The 27,168-nt window shown below is 41.6% G+C and overlaps 2 protein-coding genes across 3 annotated transcripts; one reads left to right on the forward strand and one right to left on the reverse strand.

Annotated features, from left to right (window-relative positions):
- Positions 1–13,678, reverse strand: EAF1 (ELL associated factor 1). Its single transcript, XM_019726029.3, has 6 exons — positions 13,300–13,678; positions 11,274–11,368; positions 9,284–9,420; positions 7,714–7,922; positions 5,837–6,067; positions 1–3,212 (listed from the first exon to the last, which is right to left on the reverse strand). The coding sequence occupies exons 1-6, from the start codon at positions 13,661–13,663 to the stop codon at positions 3,166–3,168; spliced, it is 1,083 nt and encodes a 360-aa protein (XP_019581588.3). The 5' UTR covers positions 13,664–13,678; the 3' UTR covers positions 1–3,165.
- METTL6 (methyltransferase 6, tRNA N3-cytidine) lies at positions 13,621–25,874 on the forward strand. 2 transcript variants are annotated; one of them, XM_019725976.3, is made up of 6 exons: positions 13,621–13,753; positions 14,568–14,938; positions 15,654–15,788; positions 19,353–19,523; positions 24,045–24,186; positions 25,492–25,874. In XM_019725976.3, the coding sequence occupies exons 2-6, from the start codon at positions 14,714–14,716 to the stop codon at positions 25,671–25,673; spliced, it is 855 nt and encodes a 284-aa protein (XP_019581535.1). In that variant the 5' UTR covers positions 13,621–13,753; positions 14,568–14,713; the 3' UTR covers positions 25,674–25,874. The 2 variants fall into 2 exon arrangements, with proteins under 2 accessions (XP_019581535.1, XP_074168924.1); XM_074312823.2 differs by lacking the exon at positions 13,621–13,753 and adding an exon at positions 13,824–14,041.
- Positions 25,875–27,168: the final 1,294 nt, after the last annotated feature.

Below are 27,168 nucleotides of genomic sequence, written 5' to 3' on the forward strand. Positions count from 1 at the left end.
TATATTGCTGACCTTCATTTTTACTTAAATATAGTGATCTTTTAAGAGAATTAAACCAAGAAAAACTTTACACAGCAAATATTTTACATAAATGTAAACATGCACGTCTACTTCATAATTAAGCAAAATAAACCTTTAAGCACAAAATTTTAAAAATCATTTAAGAATGAGACAATGAATCCAAGACAGAAATAATAGGAGCAACAAAAACACACATTTCGTAAAGCTTCAATTGGTCTTGTCTTCCAACCTACTGGTTAAGGCCTGAGTTTCGGAAATCCTACCTTCCTTGCCAAATGGAAGCATCCAATTTGGCTGTACCTAATATATATCCACATATCAGAGTATTACGCTTTCAAAATAATGTAATAAATATCTCTCTCTCTCTCTCTCACACACACATACACACACACACACACGCACACACACACCCTATTTAACCAGCCTCTCAAATAGGGAAGTAAGGATTGTGGAATTTTCAAGTTTTCCCACTATTGAAGCACATACATATTAATACCACACATAGAAAAAATGATTCTGCTACAGAAATAGTTAATGAGTGGCATCATTACAAATCTCTAGTTTGTTTGTATTGTTTTCCCAAATCATGTCTTTGCTGTGGTTTGCCATGGCTCCTCAGATACCTCAGACTTAAGTCTTTACACCTCGCCTAATGACCCAGTTTGGTAGACGTATAGAACAAAAAGGCAATTTTAACAATTCAGTTACAAACTTCAAAATTATGCAAATTAGCATGGATAGTTTTCAGCTGTCTCCAAATGCCTGGAATGTTTTCTCTATGTATGTATACCCTCTCTATTCCACCGGTTGGTTCTCCCCACCAGGCTATAAGCATCTGGAATATCTATTCCTGTGGACCCCCCAGGGGATAGAGATGAGAATAGCGGTCCCTGCTTTGAAGGAGTTCAGACTAACCAGAGCTCAAGCAAGGAGAAGGTCAGTATGTGCACACAGAACGGCAGTCAATTGAAATGAACCTCTTTTCAATGGCACCCACAGTTTGGCAGGGGAGAGGGGGCGGAGGAGAGATGAGAAGGCACAGAGGCAGGAAGAACAAGTCCAGTTTGGCTGGCAAGAGAGTACTCATGAGAAGTAGTCTGTAAGGCCAAATTCTTGATTTCCAAAAAGAAATGATTCCTTATTCTGGTGGGTAAAGCTGGCGTGTGGGGGGAGGGAACCCCCAAAAGCTTTGTGCAGAGAACCAAACTGGAGCTGTGCTAGAGGACAAGTGTGCAGGCTCAGGTAGGATGGATGACGGGAGAGGCTGAAGCTCGGAGAGCTTGACTCGCCAAACCCAGTGCCACATGCAAGCATTTCCTATAGAAACAAACATCTTTACCCGACATGCCCAAAACCACAGTTCTGTCTATGTATGTGAAGACTTTGGGAGGAAAAAAAAAAGGCTTAAATAGATATTTTTAGTTCAAGTTCCTGGAACCTGCCCCAGCTTGAGCAAGTTAAGAGCAGTGAAATATTCCCACATCCAGTAACAATTCAAGTCTCCCAATCACAGCCATCACCCTCCCTGAGCTGTCATTACCAAGGAATTATAAAGCAATTATCAATTCATTATAAATAAGTTCCTACCTGCCATTAAACCCACTGACACCTCAGGATGGGCTGAGAACCCCCCAGAGGGTACGAGTGTGCACCTGTCACCTACACTTGCTGGAGTGGTGTGTGTGCGGCCAGACAATGGCTGCCAGTCCCCACCTCCAGCTCACTGGGGTCGCTACGCGGTGGAAACAGGTGACTCTCCAAGGCTCAACTGTAAGCGCAGGCCCCACCATGGATCGAATTCCTTTCTAGGTCCAGACTGCTTTCCTTCCCTAGCTGGGGAGGGAGAGACCCCAGCAAGTAAAATCATATTTAATGTTCTTGATACCCACCCAACCAAAGTAGATGGAAATTTCTCAGGACACATTCATTCAAATTACAGAAGTGAGATACTCCATCCTAATTATGAGACAATTTATCACACATTCACTTAATGTGGAACATTTACTAGCGAGGGACCAGTTTCCTGCAACAACAGACTCATTTGGAAACTGCACTCCCCAGAAGGCAATCTTGTGACTTTCTTCTAGCTGTGTATAAAAATACTCATCAGTGCGGGAGTCAGGCACAAACAGTGGTACAAAAGCACGAACAGAAATACCTTATCAAAAGCATGTGCTCATTTCATATTGCAGAACGCCTATCTAGAACCTGGTTTTTGAAAACCTATCGGCTGGTTCATTTGTTCAGATAGCTTTTTCATCATACCTCTCTTCCTCTCCTACGTCCCCCACTAAAACCCAACGAGTGAAGAAACTGAGAGCCCCCATCTGAGTCACGTGTCAGCACAATGGCTGCCCGTTAATCTGCCCACCCAGCCTCATGTATGTGGGGACTGTCTGGTTCGGAATTGGAGCTAGACGTGCCCAATAAAAGCTCCAATGCCCATGTGTAAGTCCCATGTGTAAGAATCTCTGGTTCCCGTAAGTGAGCAGTGGGAGAAGCCTGGACTGCAGACTGGCCATGAACGAGCTGTGTGCTTCACTTTCCTTGTTTGTGAGGGGTTTGCACTGCCAGAGCCGCAGGGGCCCGTCCAGCTGACACTCGAGGCCTCCATCTTGAAGTCCGTTTCCACAGCCTGGTCAGGCTGCTTCAGACAAAACTTCCTTACCACTTTGTGCCCACAATTTAAAGTGGTTTTAACATACTTCTATGCTGCAGTTTGAGGTTTCCCTCCCTTTCCTACCCCTCAAAGACTGTTTCATTTTACTGGTGCAGACCACTTGGCCAAACTGGTGACTGCTGAGGTTTAAAACTGAATCACTGGCTTGGTGAACATATGGCCTTTGCATAACCTAGACCAGGGCACATTTGTCTGTTTTTCATTAACAGTGTTAACCAAATAGAAATATAATTCTGTCAGTTCTTCTATAGAACTACTTAAACTTTGAAACATGAGATTGTTCAAAAATTACACAAGGAAATCATCCATCACCATTAAGTTAAAGATTTGAATATCTGAGAGGTCCAGCTTCTACTACAGTCACTGATCCACAACATTTTCCTCTTGGCAATGGACTTCATGCAGGGTAGCCTGGTCTTGCAGCATATTTGTGCACCAAAAAGTTGATTTCGAAAGATCCAGCTCTAGTCATCACTGTCACTGCCTGACTCACTCAACTGCAAGTCATTTCCTATAAAAAGAAAACAGAATCAAACCAAAAGTACACAATTTAAAAATGACTTCCTCACAATTCCTTGGTTGACTGCCTTGGCTATCACACTATAGTAAAACCAGGCCAATTCAATTTAGTAGGGAAGGTAATCGATTTGGCTCAGTGACAAAACTGGTACAGTCGACATTTTGAAAGAAATGCCATTTTTGGTATCTGCAAAGCACAGCAATGCTGCTGATACTGGGATAGAAAAGCGGAGGAGTAAGCTAGATAGCTTTTAAATGTGTTAATAAATAGCAAGAAAATATTTCTCAATAACTGTTTCATTGTCTAGTAGAATTTTTCACATTAACTTGCTTTATAAAAGCTAAAATAACAAGTTGGGCTTTCCACTAAGGAAGCAGAATACTGTTTACACCTATAACACGCTAATCCAATACTCCCTCTGGTACACCTCTGTCCAGTATAGTCATGTTACTTTAAAACAGAAACCTGAACTAATGAATTTTGTAAAGGCTCAAATTTTTGTTTGGTGTGCAGAATTTAGGTTTCAGGTAAAAAATACAAGTACTCAACATTTCAATCTATGACAATAACAGGCTCCCAGTTGATACCAATTGGATTACAATAAAATTAAACTTCTGTATTTCTAGAGTGCTAATCTCTATGCCACCTCTTCTCAAAAATTGTTCTGAGTACCCTGGTGTCCCTGAGACCCTTCAAGAGGGTCCGACCCCAAGGTCCTTCCTTTCCTTTTTTTTTTTTTTTTAGTTTATTGGGGTGACAATTGTTAGTAAAGTTACACAGATTACAGGTGTACAATTCTGTATTACATCATCTATAAATCCCACTGTGTGTTCACCACCCAGAGTCAGTTCTCCTTCCATCACCATATATTTGATCCCCCTTACCCCCATCTACCACCCTCTCCCCCACTTACCCTCTGGTAACCACTCAAAGGTCCTTCCTTTTCTGACTACATACTTGTGTGATGCCAGGTTTTCCTTCATATACCTCAAACTAAACAATTTATGGCAAGAGACTGAATGCAGAAGCACATGTAAAAATCCATCTTTGTACTAAGCCAGACATTAAACAGATTCACAAAATACTTTAAAGCAAAGTTACTCTTTTTACTAAATATTTTTTGATTTGGAAAATTTATTTTTCATAAAAATTGTTATTTTTAAAAAATGTAATGGTTTATTATTGTTCTTTTAAATGAATTCTTGAATATTTTAAATATTTTTACATCTGAGTTTAGCACATTTGTGCTATTTACTGTGATCTCAGGGTTTATAAGATAGTTCCGGTTGACACTCCTGGTTTAAAAAACTCTAGTACTTTATCGTATATGAGGTATGCAAAGATTAAGGTCTCTCCATTCGAGAGCTGAGGGACAGGGTAACTTAAGAGACATAAAGAGGTAAAAGGAGTTTAAAGCACTGGTGGGTAGTGCCACAGTGATACCCACTGTGCCATTTTTTTGCTCCTTCTTTCTAGGAGAAAAGAATGATTTAGCATTGCCTGGGAGTTAAAGCACAGTAGTTGTCTACTCCTTTTCCACTATGAATACCAAACTCCCAATGGGAAACTTACTACCCCTAGTCAGCTGAGAAGAGCACCCAAGTATACCCTGAATTCCAGAATCTGGGCGCATATAATGGGACAGAAGACAGTATCCTTAACTGATACCATAACAGTGTTGCACTCACTCAGGTAGAAAAGCAGAGCAGACTATAGTGGTTTTCCAGTGAGGGTGATTTTGCCCCCCCAGGGGACATTTGGTAACATATTGGGACAGTTTTGATTGACACTCCTGGGGGAGAAGGGGGTAGTGTTTCTGGCATCCAGTGGGTAGAGGCCATCCTACAATGCATAGGACAGCCCCCCACAACAAAGCTTTGACTGGCCCAGAATGTCTATAGTGCCAAGGTTGAGAGTTATCTTTGCCGGGTCCACAGCAGTAGGGCTCACTAGGTCAGCTGCCCCGCTATTGCCTACAGATCTTCCAACCTCGGCAGAGGAAGCTATAGCACAGCAGAGCATTCATTAGGATTCTGGAGAGGGAAGAGCGTAGAGAACCAGCACTCTCCCCACCTCCAAAACAAAGAAATTGGTTCTTGTTTTCCTCTGCTCTTAGTATTAAATGCATTAAGCCACCCAGACATTACAATGTCTCTTCCTTTCCGTTGCCAAAGGCTAGTTGGTCTCCAATATACCCAACAGCATAGGTTCCCAAGCCTGTAGGCTGTGGGACACCAGTCTGGAGACACTGGATTCTTGGGACCGTATAAGCACCTGGAGGTGAGGGACAGTAGGGGGGCACGCAGCACCCCTAAATTCTGGTATATGCAAAAATAAAGAGCCTAGCTGTTCACGTTTCAGCATTTTCCAGAATTCACAAAACCTAATTTGTGCCAGTGGGGAAAAGGAACGAGAAAAACAGATTTTTCAGTTTTGTGCTTCCTTTTTTAACTATTTGATAATTTATTCCTTTCTGCTCCAAATGATCTTCGTCAGGATCCTTTCTTAAGCCTTAAGTATCTTCAGGCTTATAGACTCTTATCTAAGATAAACAGAAGGCACATCTCTGGCCTACATGCCCCCGCTCTAAGCCACAAAAGGGAAAGCACACTTACGGAGGGTGTTCATGAGCTGGTTGCTTCCTTGTGGCCGACTGGTTCCATTGGCGATGGCCGGCCTGTTGTTGGAGGGCTGCTGGTGTGAAGGCTGTGGCGACGCGGGGCCACGGTCCTCGCCTCCGCTGCTAGAGCTGTCGTCATCGCTTCCTGAGGAGCTCTCCGAGTCTGAGGAGCTGCTCCCACTGCTGCTGCTCATCTGTTCGATAATGTCAACTTCAGCCCTCAGCTCTGGAATAAAATGATGGAACAGAGGTCAGAGGTCAGCGCAGCAACCATTCCCCAGGCAGCACACTGCACCTCCTGGGAATAGTACGAGTAGTACGTCAGCCAAACAGCTGCCAAACAGCTACCGCTGAGGGATGACTTAACACCAACTCCTGCTTCTCAATTCCTTAGAAATGCACAAACAAAATGACCACAACCAACAAAAAACACCTAACCTGTCTCCAGAGGGACAATGGAAACAGTAAATTCACCCCAAATAGCCAAAAAGCAAACTGTTGGAGGATAATGACTGCTCTGTATAAGACATGAAATAAGTCTATTTTGCCTTTATCTACTAAGAAAAAAAAGATTGTGAATTATGAATTAAACATCAAATAAGAGAAGAGCAATATTATGCTAAGGTATTGAAAAATATTTGACTAGGAATTGACTCGTGCTTGTTTTGGATTAACCTCTAACCAACAGTGAGACCCAAGTGGAAATCAATGAATTTCCCAAGGCACTGTGGAAAAATGAAGGACCAGAGCAGACAGCCTCTGCGGTCCTTTCCCGTTTTCCCGTCCATGAATAAATGAAGGCTTGCAGGAGGAGCCACAGTGACTGAAGAAAAATGGCTAAACAACATTTCTCTGTTGCATTCTTTACATATTTGACTAACAGCCATGCCTGTCAGGTGCTGCATTTTTTACAGATGTTAAGCAGGGAAGGAAAAACACGTTTTATCTAAGCATTTCAATGTCACTGAATACAGTAAAGATACAGCACAGATTTTTCTGTCCAAACACACCTTAAGCTGCTATAGTTCCTTTAACTGGCAACAAATAATCACTCATGGTCCAATTCCTGTTCACAACTAAAGTGAAAACTTCCATAAATGGCATTCTAATATCCGTGAGGAAAAAAAATCAAGAGGCTTAAGAACTGTGCTCCATGCAAAAAGTGATTTCGCCTGCCAAAAGACAGTGTTTATATACGGCGGGAAAGGCAAACTTCTAAGGACAACTTTCTTTCCCTGTTTACTACTGTTATGGATTTAATTTTTTCATAAGACTTACTAATATGAAATACCCTTATAACTTCCTAAAAGTCTGGACAACTAAAACCATCTACTGTAAAGGTCAGAAAGTCAAGGTAAGCTTCTTTATCTCAGGTATACATTGGAGAAAAGAACCTGATCAGATTTCTAAGTCTTTCTGGACCAGTGTCCATTTTCACTGGTCCCCCCAGCACTTTCACATCTATAAGTTATGTGTTAGTACAAAGCTCTAGTCATGGTATTTTAAATGTCCCTCTAACCGAGACACCATACTGACACTGGTACCTTGTTTCCAACCCTGCACCTTGGAATTTTCTTCTTCCAAGGCCTTAAAGGTGTGCCATATGGAGCTTTAGACAGCAGTCATGCTTGTTGAAATCCTGGGCCTCTAAGCAGAACACTGCAAAGACAGCCACAACTCAAGTCATTATGGCTGGACTCCTCCTCACGAAATCAGATAAGTGGTAAAAGCCCCCGCCCTCAGCACACCTGGGGTGGTGAACTTTTCAATGGCAGAGAATGCGCATGTCGTCTTGTCAACAAGGCAGCCTTGTGATCTCTACAAACATCCTACTCCAAACTGCTATCTGTGCCTCCAGAAAATGCTCTCTACCTCTTTTGATGTCATCCAGCTGTGGTTCAGGTGAAGGGTTATCTTTCAAGGGGGAAGTTTTGGGTCCAACTGGAGGTTTCGTTGGAGCTCTGAACGGCATAGGTGGTGGTGGTGGTGGTGGTGGTGGCGGCGGTGGCGGCTGTGATGGCTGCGGGGGACGAGTGGGCTGCTGTTCCATTCGGGCTTGGATTTTACTGCTCCCCTCAGCCCTGAAATGAGATACAGCCATTAAATCAGAGCGGCAAAACCAGTGGTTCTCAAATTTGCCCAGGTGACCAAGCACCTGGAAGTCTCTGCAGAACCCCATGCTTTTTAGACTGCTGCAAAATACTGACATTTTTTTTCCATTATCGATGTACTGCTTGTTCATTTTGTCACATCCCAGCTCTTGCTAGCAAACAAGAAAAGTGTTCTACCCCAAACTGGGAAAATTGTATTAACAATTTATTTTGTAAATGGACTGGCCCAGCACTTTTCAAAAAGTTTAGTGTGCATACAAATCATCTGGGACTCATTAAAATGCAGGTTCTTAGTAGGTCCTGAAATTCTGCACTTTTAACAAGCATCCAAGTGATAAACGCTGCTAGCCCCAGATGACATTGAGTAGTAAGAGAAATGCTCACAACCACCAGCTATTGGAAGAGTAACACAGGCACCTGGTTCACGGAGGTAATTGATACTAATCCACTGAGTGGCAGGAAAAGAGCAGGGGCTCTACAGCGCCCTGGCACTGGGCTTAGGTAAGTCAGTCTCATTTATCTTGGTCTCTTCATCTGCGTGTGTTTTTAAGGAAAACAATAGCACCTTTCTCAGAGTTATTTAAAGATGAGATAAGATAATGCCCTAAGGCATCTAGCATAGTTTCTGGCATATGATAAACCCTTAATGAAAGGTAGCTACTCTTATTTTTTGGTGAAATGAGTAAAGAAAAATGGCATGAGGAAGCACAAAGAGAAAAACATCGGGCTGTAACACTGTCTTTAAAATGTAATTGCTATAGTACAATAATAGCTATATTGCAATGTAACAGTAGAACCACTGGGTTACTTCTATTTATAGAATGAATTTTGACTTTAAAATAAAATCTAATTGGCTTTCACATCAGACATGTAATACCTATTAAGTATCAAACAGAGCTCACTAGCTCAAAAAATAGGCAAAGCTTTTGTTTTCGTATTATAATGACCTCAAATGGATCTTATAAAAAAAAATGTTTTTACTCTAATAAAGACTATATACCATTCAATTATTCTTTCATAATAAATCTACAAAATTTCAATCTCATCCCTCAAGTGGTACTGTATCAAAAAGCCTGAGATTAATACAATGAATTTAATTATAAAGTACACCCCTTTCCCCAATGGCTTCCACATTTCAGGTCTTAAAAAATTTCTTTCTTTCTATTACATTTAAGGAAAAGATATTTTATTGATTGAGAAGACAGGTGGAATTGTTGAGATTATCGACAGGATACTGGGAAGCCAGCTGTTCACATCCTTGTAAAATTAATTGAATAGATAATAACAAAGATAGAAACATCACATCAATCTGTACCTGGTTATTCGCATACCTTGTTTTCTTGACCTGAATGCTGCTACTGAGTTTTTCCAGCACGTATTCACCAGTGTCATGATTAATAATAAGCACACAGTCTTTCTGATAAGGCCGTTTGTTCCCCTTGAACACAGTCATTGGTGGTGTGGATCCCTATGTGCCACAAAAAGTGTAAGAGGATCAAAACTAAACACGCCAGTTATGAATGTCAAAACTGAATTTACAGGTGACTCTATCTCATCAAATCTTTGCTCAGAGCGACTCAAAAACAACAGATTAAACTGATTTCTATTTTAACTCCTTCTGTCTTCACAGGCAAAAAGAAAGAAAGGGGAAATAATAAGTATAGCAAGAATCTGTGACTGTGCAATTGGTTCTAAGTAATCAAGAAAGGTAATAAAATTTAATTACTGTACATTTTTCTAGGGATTCAGGAAATGTTACAAATAGTGGTAAAGTGTGAACTGAGAAAAACAAATTAACCATTACTTGTATTACACCGAGTAGAGTTTTTACTGCGAGAAGTAAAACTTCTTTAGTGAGCCATCTCTAAAATTTCCTTGTAATTGGAGAGTCCAGGGCTTCCCCGCATGCCAAGTAACCAACAGTGCATCTCCAAAGGCAGCTCATTATTCTGGTTAGCTCAGAGTTAAGTACATCATGCCACTCACTGGCCTAGGCCCTTTGATCATGAACCCATTGCTCTGAGGTTAAATAATTAAATCTTTAAACCAACTATGTAGCCCTTCATCCCCACCCACACCACTCACCCCTGGCCTCTGCTGGCTCCAGAGCAGAAGGCAGCTGGCATTGTCTCACACCCTCAATTTCTTTCCTTTAACAAGGCTTCTGCTTATAACGCCAGCCCCTCCCTCTCTTTCAATTGTACTCAACCTTCAAATCTACTCAGAGGCCACTTCCTTAGAGAAGCCTTCTGTGACTTTCTAAAATAAGTGCTATGTTTTCTTATATTTAAACTCCATACCATAAGTTCCACAAGAGCAAGAAATGTGCTTGTTTTGTTCAAGACTGTATTCTCAGTGCCTAGTAATGGACCAGCAGACAGTAGGTGCTTAATTAATATTTGCCAGATACAGGATTTAATCCCTTGTATAGAATCAAAAACTGTTTGGCTCCCTAACTCCTTATTCATACAGTAAACATTTAGAGTAGGAAGGGACCTTAGGGACCATTTAACTAACCCCTTCATTTTACATTTGGGAAAATAAGGTCCAAAGGGAGATGATATAACCTGCCAAAGGCAACAAGTAATGAAATAGCAGTATGAACTGGAAGACAAGTAATTTTTCCAAAACACAAAGCATCCCAGATCTCCCTGTCCAGAGCCTTTTCATTCTATCATTTGGAACTTACTGTGTTCCAGGACAGGGTTGTGACATGCAATGAATGACACATGTTCACTAAGAGTATTCTGTCTAATCCTTCGAGCTTTGTGATCAGAGTGCTGCCTTGGGCAAGGCTTTACAAAAGCCTCTCTATGCAAAGGTTCTCCGTTCAGCTTTTAACTAAGTTCTGCATCGTTCAATTAGCTGAATGCTCTGAACCTCTGGTTTGTGCCTGAAACGATCGGGCTACACGTCACCCCCTGCCAGATATATGAAATAAGTAAATCCTACTCCTACCCACCTTAACTCTTGGCTTGGCAGCCCCACTCTCCTAAATTGTCATTGCTATATATCAGCATGGCACCTAGGGCTTTTCTCTATGTCTAAAAGAGGGGCTAGGTGTCCAGGTAGGATCCTTGTCTACTTTGTAGCAAATGGGGGGCAAAGGAAGTGTGGGGAAAATGGCAACAAAGAATAATTTTTAATCAAGCACCTGGGAAGCATGAATTCCTCTCCACGCTATACCCGAAACCCCCTTTTCCTTATGTTGGCACTTTAGAAAGTTTTAAACAGTAGGAAATTCAAATTGTAATAACATGAAATATGAGGATTCACAGTGAGTCTACATTTTAAAAGACAACAACAATGGAATAAACTCACAGGGATATGTGGCAGCGTAATTGTGACTTCATCTCCTTTGCCAACCTGAAGCTCTCCTTCACAGGAAGTATCTATAGATGCTGGCTTAAAATCATCTAAAGGGAAAGGAAAAATAGCATTTATCCACCAGGTTACTTATACTAAGGGCTTTCTGGGTGTTCTCATTTAAGAAATAATTTTTTTTTATTACTCAGATAAATAAAGTACAAGTAATTTAGATTATTAAAGAAAAACCTATTTTACTGTGGAAAACTTCACAAAAGCAGAGACATTACAACGAAACTCTGTGTACCATCATCACCCAGCTTTAATAATTACCAACTCAGGTACAATCTTGTTTCATCTATACCCCCATATACTTTTCCTCCCATCCCACAACTGGATTATTTTGAAGGAAAAAAAAGCTAGAATTTATATACCACTTTATTAAACAAAGATATTCCCTTCTCCCCAGTGACAGATGAAAATGAGTGCTTATTATCCACAATAAAGTGTTTTGTTAGGGTTGTTGTGAGGCTCAAAAGCAACAGCATATTAATAAGATTCTGTGATTGTAAAATTCTACATGAAACATGAAAGGCCACAGCATCATATAAGCCGATGTCATTTTGCACAGGAACTGTCAAAATTAGGATGTGCCACACAAAGATGCTCCTGTAGATGTTCAGAGTAGATGGTTGAACTGTATCTCCACAGGTTAGTCCTGCCATGTTTCTGAATTGCAGTTAAAGTACAACATGAATGGCCATCTTACTCCCTTTTAACACACAACTGCCTCAAAACGCAGGCCAGATGCATATGTGAAGTGTCTCATTTAAATTCTACATTGCCCTTCACTTTGCTAAAACACCAACTTAGTAAACTGCTCAGGAAATGAAGCTCTTATCACATTCCCAATATCTTCCCTCTAAGAGAGCTGATCTGTTGCCAGTAGGAAGCATCGCAATGGCAAGGCAAAGCCACCACACACAGATGGAACATCATTGTCTAACGCCCTCTTGCAATGTGTTGAGTCACATCTATTAGCTCCTTTGACAAAAACAAGTCTTAACCAGCGTTAGCACTACCGAGACAGGAAACCAGGAGTTGTGAATCACAGAGGGATGCTCCCTCGGCTCATAAAAGCCAATCTTCCCCCGGGACAGAGTAGACGTGCCCTTCCTTCCTCAACAGCCTATAATCCCGGAGAAAAAGGAAGGTCCAGCATTAATGGCGATTGCGACAGTCTGTGTGACTGCTCTCTTCGGCCTCCAGACATGGATCAAGCTTTAACTTATTCCAGGCTCACAAATGCTAATTTTATTCTTCATCCACAAGGGACATGGTCCTGAGTTAAAGTCAGGGTCGTAGAGGTGACCTCAAAAGACATCAAAAGTCAAAGGAGGTGCAGGAAGCTGTAAGAGGAACGCTCTGATGGGGCGCAGAGAGGATGTGGATTCTTTGGCTGCAGGAGGGGGTGAAGCGCAGCGTGTCGGGTGCCCCGAGGAAAGAAGGACGAGGAAAGAAAGCTGAGGAAAAACAGGGAAGGAGAGAATGGAATAGAAGGGAGTGGATGAGGCTCCCAAGCAAACAGGAAGAGTCCTTTAAACGTGGAGAACCTTGGTGGGGGGATCAGAAGGGGCGGGGGATGGATTAGAGGGAGAACTGGAGTCCGATGCGGGGTCACACTCTTTCGGTAATAAAGAGGGTTTGGCACAAGGATGGGTGAGGGGATGAAAAGAGATAAGGGCCAATGAACTTCGGAACAAGTGTTTGGGACCTTGAGACAGAAGAATAGTTGGGAGTGACGAAGGGTTTGGTTTGGGAAGAGTAAGCTGGGGGGGGGGGCAAAAGGGGGGAAATCGAGGTCCTGGAGGCTCAAAAGGGGGAAATCGAGGTCCTGGAGGACCTGGGGTAGGCGAGAAGGGAGCTGACGTAGGCAGGGGGTTCTCTGTACACCCGAGGGCCGAGGGAAGAGAGGAGGGATTCGAGGCTGGCAACAGGAGGCTGGGGAAGCCGAAGGGACCCGTGGAGAGCGCTGACTTACAGCGAATGGTGTGGAAGGAGGCTCGCGGTCGCTTCTCGAAGCTCTCCCCCAGCCGCAGGCAGTGTTCCTCGCGGTCCAGCAGCGGGTTTACGGTCCCGTTCATGGCCCCACACGGGCCTCGCGCCCGGACCGGCGCTATCCAAGTACGGCCGCGGTCTGAGCTTCCGGCACCGGCGTCCGGGAGTACGGTGCTCCCGTGACACCGCTCCGCAGCGCACCGGGAACGCAGCCGGCGCCCACCCAGGGCCGGAAGCAAGTCTCCGCGTCGGGGTGGGGAAAGCCCCTGAGGAAGCAAGGCCGCGGGACTTCCGGCGTCGGGGCGGGACTTCTGGGTTCGTAGCGGAAGTGGCGGGGGCGGTGCCATAGCAATAGAATTCCGCCGGGATTCTGAGCTGCGCGGCGCTGGTTAGCTCAGACGGGATTTGCGCGGCGGCTCCCAAATTCTGCTTCCGAGGTATGGGCCTGGCGGAGGGCTGAATGCGCCGGACACTACCCTCCAGTTGAGTCTAGGAGCTAATGACACTGAGCCCAGAGCGCCGCTGACTAGATTAACGCGGGTCTGATAGCTGGCCTGGCCAGCTCTCCTCAGGCCCTGGCGGCCGGGTCGGCCTGGTTTATCCCGAGGGTCCTGAGACAGGTGACCCTACACCGGGCGTCACGCAGTCTCTTCCCTCCCTTCGCGCGGTGATGGCGGTGCGAAGGCCTGGAAAGCGACTCCCCCGCTGGTCTGAGGCAGCTTCTTGTGAGCGCGATCAGAGATTCAGGCCACCCGAACGTAGTGGTTCCATCTTCCCCGAAAAAACTGCGTCTCCGATCCTTGGGAACCCATGACCCCCACTTCTGTCTGGCAGTTAACCACCCGCCTCCAGTTCAGGCACCTGTTGTGGTTGTAGAGTCACCCCTTTCACAGGCACCGAAAATTAATGAGTATTTTCCCTCCAGGGTTTCCCAGCGAGTTCTTGGGAGTATCCTTTTTCTAAACTAAACCGATTTATTATAATAGATGACTTAGTCCGGTTTGAATTAGTGTTCGGTGCATGAGAGTCCAGGGCCACTGAACGTAAGCCCTCTGAAGGCAGGGACTTTGTCTTGCTCTTCTTTGTGACCTCTCCTATAATGGGCAGGGTTTTGTGTAGAGTCAGCACTAGTAAATGTTTGGTATATTGAACTTTTTGGGTGAAAGGAATGTTCTAGAACCACTAACTCAGTATCTTAAAGAACTGTTCTAAAATTACTAACCAAATCTCATTCTTTTTCCTGCGAAGCAGAAATGCTCCCCGAGGCTTGAACCCAACCTGAGGAACCACATCTGAGAAAACCCTGCCTGCATCTGCAGATTCAGCTTGGGTTCCTCAAATTATTCAGGGATGGAGAATCTTCAGCAGTGTTAACTCCATGACCATTTTCCCAAGAGATGGCATCTTTGCAAAGGGAAGGGCTTCAGGCAAGGATGCTCAGCTCTGAAGAAGAGGAGAAACTGAAAAGAGACCAAGTTTTAGTGTCTGACTTTAAACAGCAAAAACTGGAAAAAGAGGCTCAGAAGAACTGGGACCTTTTTTACAAAAGAAATAGTACGAATTTCTTCAAAGATAGACACTGGACCACCCGAGAGTTTGAGGAGCTGAGATCATGTAGGGAGGTAATGTTACACTTTATTTGAGCTGTTCTTCATTTAAAATATGTAGAAGAGGAGTGCTTTATTGCATTTTTATGGAAGTGTGAGGTAGAGAATTTATGAAGCCTGTCAGAATGCTTTGTACCCTAGAAATACTCTGTTTGGTCTCAAGTAGTTTTAGCAGTTTGTGGGTTGTATAATACATAGGAGAAATAACTTTAATGGGCATTTCTGTTTCTTTAAAGCTAATCTGAAAGTTGTAAATATTAAATTTTTACTGAGTGACTTCAGTGACAGATTCAGATTCATTAATAATGATGATGATGAACACTTTACCATGACCCTTTTCTAGAACTTTTCATGTGTTTTGTAATTTAAGCCTTATAATAGAACTGTGAAGTAGACATTACTATTATCCCCTTATTGATAAAATTGAGGCAAAGGTTATTTAAGTGATTTGTCTAATGATAGAACACGGGTGAAGGAAGGAGTCTGGATTGAATGCAAGCAGTTTAACCCCTGAGCCTGTTCTCTTAGCCATTATCCTGTTTTCTCCACACCAAACTGCCCAATGTTGGATGACAAATTGAGATATCAGTATTAGCTTTTGGTTATCAGTGTACTTGTTTATTGTCTGCTCCAGAGGGCAGAGACCTTTCATGTTCTGGACCTTTTAATTTGATTTGTTTCTTCATTATGCAAATATAGTGTCCTCTAACTTTGAGTTCTCTTTTCTCAGTTTGAAGGTCAGAAATTGACTATGCTTGAAGCTGGCTGTGGGGTTGGGAACTGTCTATTCCCGCTTTTAGAAGAAGATCTGAATATCTTTGCTTATGCCTGTGATTTTTCTCCAAGAGCAGTTGAATATGTCAAGGTTGGTGCACCATCCTGGTATTTTATGATTGTTTTGTTGGACTTGTTTGACCTGCCCTCTATACCCATTTGTCCAATTCCAGACCTCTCCCTGAAGCTAACCAGCTGTGATCACCATAAACATGTTATAGTTTTCCTGTTTGCATACATATATAATACATATAGAAACAGCTTTATTCAGAAAAGTAGAAATATCATAATGACACTATATACTTATACCCAGATTTTATGATTTCCAGTATTTTGCCACATTTGTTTTATAGACTTTTTTCTTTGCTGAACCATTTTAAAGTAAATTACAGACACTTCACTGCTAAATATGTCTGCATACATCTTCAATAAGGATTCTCTCTAACTGACCACAAAATACTTACATCTAACAAAACTAATTGTAATCCCCTAATGCCATTAATACTCAATTCAGATTTCCCCAAATAGTCCCAGGTATGTTTTATAGCTGTATTTAATCAAGATCTACTTATCCTTCATTGGCAACATGCAAATATCTAGTTTTCCATCAACCCTTCACATTTTTGGCATCCGTTAGACTTTTTAATAGTGCAGTCACGTTGTACAGTAACTTACTTTTCTCACTCTACGTTATGTCTTTCAGTTTTTCCTCTTTGTATGTATAGGTCTACTACATTTTATCTACCTGCTGCAGTATTCCATAGAATGGATATACCATACTTCAACAATTACCTTTGATATTTATTTAAATTGTTTCTAACTCTCTGCTTTTATAAGTAAGGTTAATGTAATCACCATTGTGCATGTCCACCATTGTGCTCTCCAAATCACGTGTACACGTTTCTCTATGGTGAATAATGGAAGAAATAGAATTCCTCGGAGAAAGAGTATACATATTTAACTTTTATTAGAGAATGCCCAGTTTCCTTCCAGAACATTATACCAATTTATAATTTCATCAATAACATAAAGATAACTTTTTCTCTGTGCCCTCAACATTTGATGTCAGTCTTTATTTCTCCCAATCTTACGGGCAAAATAAAATGTCTCCGTATTTTAATTTGTTCATTTCTTATAACCAGTGAAATTGAAGTCTTTATAATATGTAAATAAGCATTAGTTTGGGTTTTTTTCTGCTTCTGAGTTCCTTCATTCCACATATATTTATTGGGAGCCTAATGTGTGCCAATGAATGTTGTAAGCACTGGGATTAAGTATAGTTTATTCAACATTGTTTTATGATATTGTTCTATGATAGGATTTAAATTATCAAATTTGAATCTATTAATCTGCTCCTTTTGAGGTGCTAAGGTTGTATGTCTTGTTTAGGAGTTATATAATCACATCTTCTTCTTATGTTTATTAATTTAGAAAAATTTTCGTCATTATTTTTTCACATATTTCTTCAGCTCTGTTCTCTCTTCTCCCTCTAGGATTCCAATTACATGTATGTTATACCATTTGCTATTGTACCACAACTCTTGGATGTTGTTTTGCTTTTTTGTTTTTTTAAACTTCTTTTCTCTTTGTATTTTCAGTTTGTATAATTTCTGTTGTCCTGTCACCAAGTTCATTGATTCCTTCATAGGCAATAGGCATTCCTATTAATGAGCCTGTCAAAAGCATTCTTCATTTCTGTTACTATGTTTTTGATTTTTAGCATATCCAGTTGATTCTTTTTGTAGTCTCTCTTTCTGTGCTGAAGTTACCTATCTGATCTTGCATTTGAGCCTTTAACATATTAATCACAGTTATTTTAAATGCCCAAACGTTTAATTCCATCGTTTGTGTCATATTTGAGTCTGGTTGTGATGATTGCTTTTTCCCTTCAGACTGTTTTTATTGTATTTTGGTATGCGTTGGTTTTTTTGTTGTTGTTGTTGAGAGCTAGACATGTTATATAGGGCAGTAGATACTGAAGTAATAAGAATTGTAATCTAGATAGTCGGGCTGTGTTTGAGGTCTGTTGTTGCTGTAGTTAGCTGTGAGGTTTATTGTTGCTATGGGTACCACAGACTTCAGTCTCCTCTGGTGACTGTTTTTGTCTCTCCCCTTGGCTTTGGATCTTCCCCTTGGGCTCTTCCCCATAAAGAGTCTGTCTCTTGGCAGCTTCTCCAGCTGCAGGCCACTGTTATCACTGGAGACTTGTGGGTAGAGTATGGGAGAAGGGATTGTTCTCTAATGTTCTGATTCTCGGGTTTTGAACTGCATAGTCCGCCTGTGTCTCCGGGGTGTGGACTCCACAAGTATTTCTGCCTCTCCAGGAATAGTGGTTTTCTGTCCCATTCCTCCCCCGGCTGTAGGAGATATCCACCAGTGTCCTCCTCTGTGGTCTTGAGGCCATTCTTCCTGCAGATAGATTAAGACTAGGTGGGGGCAGAGTAGTTCCCTGCCCTTGTAGCTGTGGTATTCCACCAGTGCCCTAAGGCTACAGGCCTCAAATGACCTTTCCACTGCAGGTTAAACCTTTTTTTCCTTGAAGTAAACGACAAAGTCCAGCACCAGAAAGAGCACCATCCCTTCTGTGACAGCCTGGTGATATTTCTGGTGGAAACCCCTGCAAAAGGTTGGGAGCATCCCTGTGACTTCAGCCCCCAGGAGCTTTACAGTGTAACATACATACTCAGTCTCCAGCAATTTGTCAAATTGCTAGTTCTATCCTTTCCTGAGTTTTCTGCCTCAGGTAAGCAAATGCTTGGGTCCTCTCTTTCCGTGAAGGCAAGATATTGGAATCTGTCTCCAGATGTTGGAATGGATGGTTATTCTTTGGCCTCAGTTCTTTGATGGGTTTACAAAAAAGTCATTACTTTGCTGTCCAGCTTTTTCTTGTTTTGAGGATGGGAGCTACATCTCTTCACCTGTGTACGTCTCTGAGCAGAAACTAGAATTCATTAATGAATTCATTAATTCAGTTGGACAGCCAGTTGTCCTTTAATACAAATGGAAAGCTAATCGTGTGAGATTGCACTGAATTTAGAAGTGCAGTGATAGGTAGAATTGACATCTTTTCAATATTGAATCTTCTCATCCAATAAAAGTTTAATATTTTGCTTCATAATGCTCTTACTCATGTGTTGAAACCCACTAACCAAAATGTACCAGGAATACACTTGTAGTAAAAAAAAAAAGTGAGGCTTATTTTATTTGTCTTGCTGCGTCATAGAAAAATATACCCAGAACGGTGGGAGCATTTCAATAAGGGGAGCTGGAAGGACTTTTCATAGGATTTAGTTTTGTAGTGTATAATTCAAAGGAGGATTAAGGAAGCAGAGGCCAGTTTTAGATTTTCATCCCTTTAGAAGCATGGAAATATATGCTTCTAAAATGCTCAGTTTTGAATATGTGGTAGACTGTTTTCTTTCCTCAGTTAAAAATGATTTGTTAAAATGAAATTGTGCCCCTCATAGCAATATTGAATATTACATGCTTTAATGTACAAATGGCTTATTTCGCAATTTTACTCAGTAACAAACTAATCATTAATTTCTGTGCAAAGGACACAAGTGAAAACAGAATCTTCTTTTGAGGCTGTATTTTTCTAAATGTATCAACATGGATGTTGCATTAAAATTCTTTTGTGTTTTTCCCTCTCTAGCAAAATCCTTTATATGACACAGAAAGATGCAAGGTATTCCAGTGTGATCTAACTAAAGATGACCTTCTGGAACATGTGCCTCCAGAGTCTGTGGATGTCGTCATGTTGATATTTGTGCTCTCTGCTGTTCACCCTGATAAGATGCACCTTGTCTTACAAAACATTTACAAGGTTAGTATTTGGAGCCTGCACTTGAGGGTTGGACATCCCAATCCTCTTGTTTACCTTCCCTCTGAGGCCCATGTGTGTCTAGATTCACAGAGTCCCCGTTCTCACTAGGTAGGCTGTGTAGTCAATGTGTGGAAAGGGATTCTCCATCATAGCACATCCACCCTGAACTTTGATTTGTTTGGTAGCCGTCGCTGTTCTTCAGCACTTGGCCAGCCTTGGAGCAAGGATGGTTTTACAGTTACCTGGGATCTGTGGAGTCCTGCTGTAAAGTGAGAGGAAGTTTGGTTCAGTGGTAAAGAGCACATAGCAAGGAGTCAGAGTGCCCAGAATCAAAATCTGGCTTCCCTATTTAGGCAAGTTCCTTGACCTCTCTGAGCCTCAGTTTCATTACCTTACTATTGAGCTAATAGCTTCTCTATCTTAGGATTTCGGGGACATTATGTGAGCCATGTATAAAGTGTTTAGCACAATGCCTAGAACGTGGTAAGTGCTTTAAAAGTCAGCCGTTGTTGTCATTACTGCCATCATTGCTATTAGAATAGGGAGAAGCCAAACTGCAGTGGCCTCCAGGAGCTTGCTGTATCACTCCAAAAGTAAAACTTCACTTGTAAATCATGCGACTCAAGCCAATAACCCTTCTGTGGGCCTCAATTTCCTTGTCTGTAAAATGGGGGTGTCAGAGAGTTATTGTGAGGTGTGTAAGTAAGATCATGTATGAGGGTGCTTTGTAAACTACAGTAGAGGCTCTCTTATCTATACAAACAGTTGGTAATGGTGTTGATTAATTTAAAAATTAGCTAAATCAAGAAATCATAAAAAATGGTAAATGCTTACCTGAAACATTTTATTATAACTTAAGACATATTAATATTCATTTATCACTCTTCTGAAGTAGAGTTAAGGTCTTTTCTTTGAGTTTGGAGCCATTTATCATCTTTCTTACATGAACCACACATATAATAGTGTTTTGGTTTCTTTAAAAGTAAAGCAAACATTTAAAAGTAGTTGGAAAGTAATATGAGGGAAGATTCTTTTATATTTTTACCAAGGCTTTCACCGTTGATTCTCCTACACCTAACTAAATAGCAGCTTGTTCAAATCTTACCAAATCTTTCCAAAGTATTCAGTGTACTTTTTCTAGGAAATAAAAATGCTTTCTATTCACATTCATATTGCCTTGTTTATATACTTGCATATAATTGTAAATCTGCAACTGGCATAGCAAGTTTGGGAGGAAATACAAGTGACCAGTGGTAAACATGCGAGTTCACCTGGGGAGCATGACGTACAGGTATGCACGATCGAGAAGGCCTGTCAGCCTCACGGGCTCAGTGAGTCCTGGGCTTCAGTCAGTCTGTGCTACAGACGGAGACGAGATCGTTCAGCAAGTTGAAAAAGTAGATGCTGTTTAAGAGAGCTTCTGTGTATTTAGAGCTATACATGAAAACTCAATAAAAGAGTAGTGAGGTAGAAATTTCAAGACACTGGAAACCTGTTAGAGAACAATTACTCTCACTTAAAACATTATTTTTTTAAAAATTCAGATGTTGCCACATTGGTTTTAGCCCTGTGCTTGTGAGATTTTGTGAGTTTTTTCCCCTTAACCTCCACTTTCCCGGCCTCTGGTATCTGAGCAGATGAGAACCCAGCATATCCAATAAATGGGCATGGAACTTAAGTTGAGTAAAGAGGGAAGAGAGGACATCAGGGAAGAGATGGTAGGATCACCTGAAGTGAAAGTCCAGGTGAGGGTGAGGCTTATTACAGATGGGGAACTAAGGAGAAAGAGCTGAGAAGATGGGGTGAGTGGTCAGTGACCACAATAGAGAGTATGGAGAGGCTATGCTTTTTAGTGTTGGTAAGACTTGAGGACATTACATGGCAGTGAGTGGTTTAGGGTGGACGACAGGATCTTTGGAAGAGCAGCTCAACTCATCAAGAAGCCAACATATTTGGAAGGATAAGCCACACGAATATTGAAATTGAGCAGAATTAAGAATGGAGTAGTAGTGAGAGTAAGACAGTAAAGCAGAAGATACGTTTATCATGCAATGAAGGGTAATGGCTTAGGGACTAATAGGCAACAATAGTGACAGTGGGTGGTACAGTCTTTTCACATGAGATTCAGAACTGGGGGGTTTAGGGAGGAGAAAAGACGATGCACAGAAAGTAGCAGTGAGGAGCAAGGACTCCAGCCTGTCTTCAAGCCTGATGATCCGAGGGCCAGGGGAGAAAACACAGCCTGACTTGAGAGGTTGCAGGGAAAGCAGTGGCATCAGGGGACAGTCAGGTTTCTGTGAGCACAGGAATGAAGGGAACATTCAGAAGGGTGTGGATACCAGTGATTTCATTGATGAAGGATTTCAGGTATTGGGAGGAGTAGGAGTTAGGACAGAATAAGGAATATCAGGCACTTTATGGGGGTGAGGGGGTCCCCTACCAATACTTCTGTTCAGCATTATACTGCAGGTCCCAGCCAGCTCAGAATGAGAAGATAAGATTTAAGGATGAGAAAGAAACAACTCACTATTTGCAGATAATATAATTGTCTAATTAGAGCATATTAAAAGAATTACAAAAGCTGTTGTAACATAGATCTAATTACTCTAGGATGTTAACACCAGAGAAATTTTAAAACCACATCATTTTAAGCTGAAAGACAACCTCAAAGGTGTGTTTTTGGAGTAGAATGGTGAAGTAAAATTAGATGTTGTCATTGAAAGACCTTGATTTTGGTCTGCCCTGTGCCACCGATTTGCCTTGAAAGCTTAGGCAAATCACTTTTATTCTGAGCCCTACTTACTGTAAAGTAGATAGAATAGTCCTAACCTACCCAATTCTTGGAGTTGTGGGGAGAATAAAAGAACGTAACTTTGAGAAATGCCTGGTTATACAGTGCCATGATCAAAGAAGGCATTAGCATCGTAATTATTATTTTACAGAGAAGACAACATATACAGAGGGATGAAATTGCTTGCTCAAGGTCATTCAACTAGTTAAAGGAAGAACTGGGATATGAATCAAGATTTCCAAATTCCTGAGTGAGTGTTCTCTCCACTGTCCCATGTAGCATTTTCTTCCTTCTGAAATGAGGAGTAAGTCTTTCTCACGAGTTAATTTTTTTCAGAATTTTCCCTTCTCAATTATTCAGATTTTAAAACTTAGCATTTCTGACCAAGGTAAGAATATTTTTATCCAAGTAGCTCTTTCCTGACAATATTTAAAATTTATGCTAGTATTGATAAGAATTTAGTAAATGAGAAAATCTGCTAGCACACTTGGAAGTATTATGGATAATCATTCATATTCTATTGAGAAAGAGAAAATACACCAAACTACATTAAAAATCTATTATAATAGATAGTATATGCCACATGTCTTAAAAATCATCTTATTGATATGGTGGGTCAGAATAAGATTTAATAAAATTAGTGCCCCCTTTGAAGTCTACTCTTACGTGGTAGTGTTAACACAATTTGAAAGAATTTTCACATAGAAAGCACGTGTCACAATGCATACCACTTATTTTTCATTCTGGAAAGTATACGCCTGTGAGCTTTGTAAAATAGGGGCAATTAGCCCCACACCCTACTGATCTTACCGTCCAATTTTTGAGACATCTTCTCTGTGACACAACTCTCCGAAAGGCTTTCGTGGGGGCCTCCCACCCTGGCCTGACATTGATCCCGTTCCTACACAGCTGCCCTGGCCTGAGGGTCTCCTCCTCCTCACACCAAGCAGTGCACAGTGTGGGACGAAGACTCAAAGTTACTCCTCCCCTCGGAGCCTCTTTTCTTGTCAGTAGTGTGGATGGAATTGGAATGACACTCCCCACAACCACCTCCTGGGGCAAACAAATGTTTCTCATTCTACAGTATGATGCCTTTTGATCCAAGTATGAGTCCTGACTCCCCCACTTAGCTGATGTGTGATCGTAGGTAAATCATGTACCTCTTCTGTTGTCAATTCCCTCATCTCACACGGGGATAATAAGTACTCCTTCCTCCCAGAATTGGGTGAAGATCCAATGAGATAAGGCCTGGTAAGCTGTACTCAGTTGTTAGTTAGCATGGTGGGCCAGCTATATGCATACATACAAATAATTGTAGCACAGTGAAACCAGAGCAGAGACTCAGAATGAGGAAAGCTAGCCGGAATCAGTAAAAAGCCAAAACGACATTTGACTGCAGGGTCATGTACTAGGAGATGGCTAATAAAATGCTGGGAGAACATGCTTTAATGCGGATAAGAGTGTATCATTTAATGTCTTTAACATTTTAATGGTATGATACTGGACCTTCCAGCATGCTCTTGTAAGTGCTCAAAGAAGTTTCCCTCCATCGTCTGACTATACCTTTAACAGGCCCTTTTTCCTTCATATTAGGGGTGTTTCAGTCTGGCCCCCTTTCATAATTATCATAAGTGTAAGTTAGTTTAATCCCTAAATCAGACTTTATTTTATAGTAAGCTTTATTCGGCTGGGTTCCCCAGAGTTATATGCAGCCTGCTTTTGCTTTGTAGGTATTAAAGCCAGGCAAAAGTGTCTTGTTTCGCGACTATGGCCTATATGATCACGCCATGCTTAGGTTTAAAGCTGGCAGCAAACTTGGAGAGAACTTTTATGTTAGACAAGATGGAACCAGATCATATTTTTTCACTGATGGTAAGTAAAACATAAATGGCATCTGTCTTTATTTTGTTGACTTGATTGCTTTCTCGCTGTAATACTGGTTGGGGTGGGGACGGCTATACTCAGCACACATGCCTAAGACCCTGGAACGCATGCCGCTTGCCTAGCATCTGGGACAACCGAGATGCAGCCCCTAGCCATGGTGTGCTCAAAGCCTCGTTTGCTGGCAGTGTCTACTTAGCCTGGGTTAATGGACAGGCTCTGACATGCCACGTGAGTGCTGTACCAGGAACTGGGCTGGAAAGGGGGAGGGCAACTCAGAATCTTCACTTTGTTCAGTCAAAAATAAAGCAAATAGGACAGTGTAATGTCTTGAGATTACTTCCCCAGGTCACAAAGGCAAGAAACATTTTTCTATTGAAGTGATTCAATCTGTTTAAAAGTGCACAGATTTACTGTACAGTGGTGGATTCCTTAAAAAGTCATTTCTGATAAAAAATTCAAACACCAAATATTTCAGTCTTTTAGATATTTTGAACATGAGTTCTAAGCCTAGTTAATAACCTGGTTTTGCAAACATTTGTATTTCTTGAAATGAAATATTGTTCTAAATATTGGATTCTAAAATGAAACTAAAAATGATTGATTACTTTTACAACTGTAAAATAAAAACGTCAGGTGAAAATTTGAAATTTGTTTTAATGTTTCTGATTCATGACATTTGATTAAACCAATTATAAATAATTGAGAAGATGCAATGATATCTGCAAAGTGCTTCAGGCATAGTTTTTAGAATAATGCTCTTAATGAGAGTATTTTTGCTACATAGCCATTTGTTCCATTCGATTCACTTAATGTGTAGTGAGTGATGTATTATTTGGGTTAACTTTTCCTGAGGGTATATCACCATTTGGAGTTTTTTTCTTCCCCCACTCTAGTCACAGATTTTCCTCCTTCATGTTCGGATAGATGATTTGCTTGATGTAAACAAATTGAGCACGAGGGCTTTGTATGAACATAGCCAGTTTGGAATTTTGTTTCTTTTTACTCAGGTGTTTGTGTTTGGGGGACTTTATAATATGGCAAAGTGGGCATGTTCCAGGTTATCCTTAAACATTTCTGATTACATTTTTAGTTGGGGTCTCTATTTGGTTGTAAGATGATGAGAAGTAGGAGTGTGTTACTTTCCAAAACAAAACCTTTAAATTTTAGCATTGAAGTCTTCAATATATTAAAAGAAAAAAATCTGCCTCAGTCCTCCAGGCTTCCTCCTTACCCCACTGCAGAGCCAGTGTAATGATACCCATGCTGAGCGCGGTTAATCTGCTTGTCTTACAGAATTCCTGGCCCAGCTCTTTACAGACACAGGTTATGAAGAAGTGGTGAACGAGTATGTGTTTCGTGAGACGGTGAATAAAAAAGAAGGCCTGTGTGTGCCGAGAGTTTTCCTTCAGAGCAAATTCCGAAAGTCTCCAAAGAACCAAACTCATGTGACAAGGAGCCTGGGTCACAAGTCCTGATCTTTCATGAGATGAACAGTCTGTGCCTCCCCTTGAAGAGGAAAGTTTCAAAATCACTCTTTTTATTTTGTATATTTTTATATTTAACTTTTTAAAAATTATATGTAATCTTTGTATTCAAAAGCAGCCAGTGTGTGCAGTGTGTGTGTGTTACAGACATGCAAAAGCAAATAAAACTGCAAGGCCTGAAAAGTAAAGAAAGTTTTATGGTATAACATAGTACAGCCATGCTGTCTGACTGTAAAAGTCCCCGAAGGAAAGCATTAAGGACCCTGTAGCACTTAAAGAGATCTTTGTCATTACTTCTGTGAGTCTGTAAGTGTGTCTCCAGGCAGCGTGTCAGACAACCCTGTAGAAAAATGAGGCCAAATAGACTAAAATAACACATCCATATCTATTTTTAGCCTGAAGGATTATTCTCTTCCCAGTGTCTCATATTTGTCCATGTTTCTCTGCTTCAGTTCATGTATTTGCCTCTTCAAGACCAGTGTTCCACAAGTACCACTTTTGCTCTATCTCAGGAACCCACCGTGGCTCCCTGCCTAATTCTTGAGACTCTCTCTAACTGGTCCAGTTCCTGGCCACACTGCCCCGAGGGAGAGCGGGGAAGGCCACCACATCCCCCCATCTGCCCAGTGCAGTTTCTTCAGGAATATAGCGGATGGACTGTCCCAGTTCCATGTTGGGACATAGGAGGTAGTGGTTAGGGGGTAAATGACTGACGTGGCCAAAATTACATAGCTGGTGTTTGATGGAATATGGGAAAATCCTTAAACTGGTCTGCTGTCCTGTTTCCCAAGCATTCCCATAGAATGACTTTTACTTCATGAAAAAAATCCAAGTTCTTTTGGCCTGCTAACAAAACATGATCCTCTAAGCCTTCGTGTTTCCTTTTTCGCAGAAGGCTGTTTATGAGAGCCTTTGTCTTGAGCGTTTTGTGGCCTGCACATGCAGCAAGGTAGGGCCCTTCAACCCCAACCACATCTGAAGAGGAGGCTTCCCAGTGGGGCGGTGGCTGGGTAATAGTCATAGACATTTTCTGCAACTGGAATAAATCCTGGCTCCTGAGAAGAGGGACAGGCAGTGGGTCTCAGCATGCTTGCTGGGTGTCCTGCCATCTCTCCTTGACTTCTTAGGAGGGGCCCGTGGAGCGGGGGAAACAAGAAGAACCCTTATTTCTTGCTGGTCTGTTGCATTGTACATTCTATCCCCTTTTGAAGGCTAGAGGATGACTATATTAGGTGAAAGCAAAACTGATAATAGTACCTATTTTGTCCTTTGCAGTGTTTTTATTTTTCTTTAAACTCAACTTGTACGGAAGATGGACCTACAGGATAGATGCTTATGGGCCTTAGAGAGGGAAGAGTCACACCCTGCCCCAGAGCAGTCTGTGAGGGGAGAGCGCCCCACTTCCAGGCCGGGGCTCTTTCCGCTAAGCCCCCTCACCTAATGAATCCCACATCCAGTGTTAGCCCCCAAACTGCCTAATGCCCCC

The sequence above is a fragment of the Rhinolophus sinicus genome, chromosome 5, assembly GCF_057876585.1.
Source record: "Rhinolophus sinicus isolate RSI-liver-muscle chromosome 5, RSI-T2T, whole genome shotgun sequence".
NCBI lineage: Eukaryota > Metazoa > Chordata > Mammalia > Chiroptera > Rhinolophidae > Rhinolophus > Rhinolophus sinicus.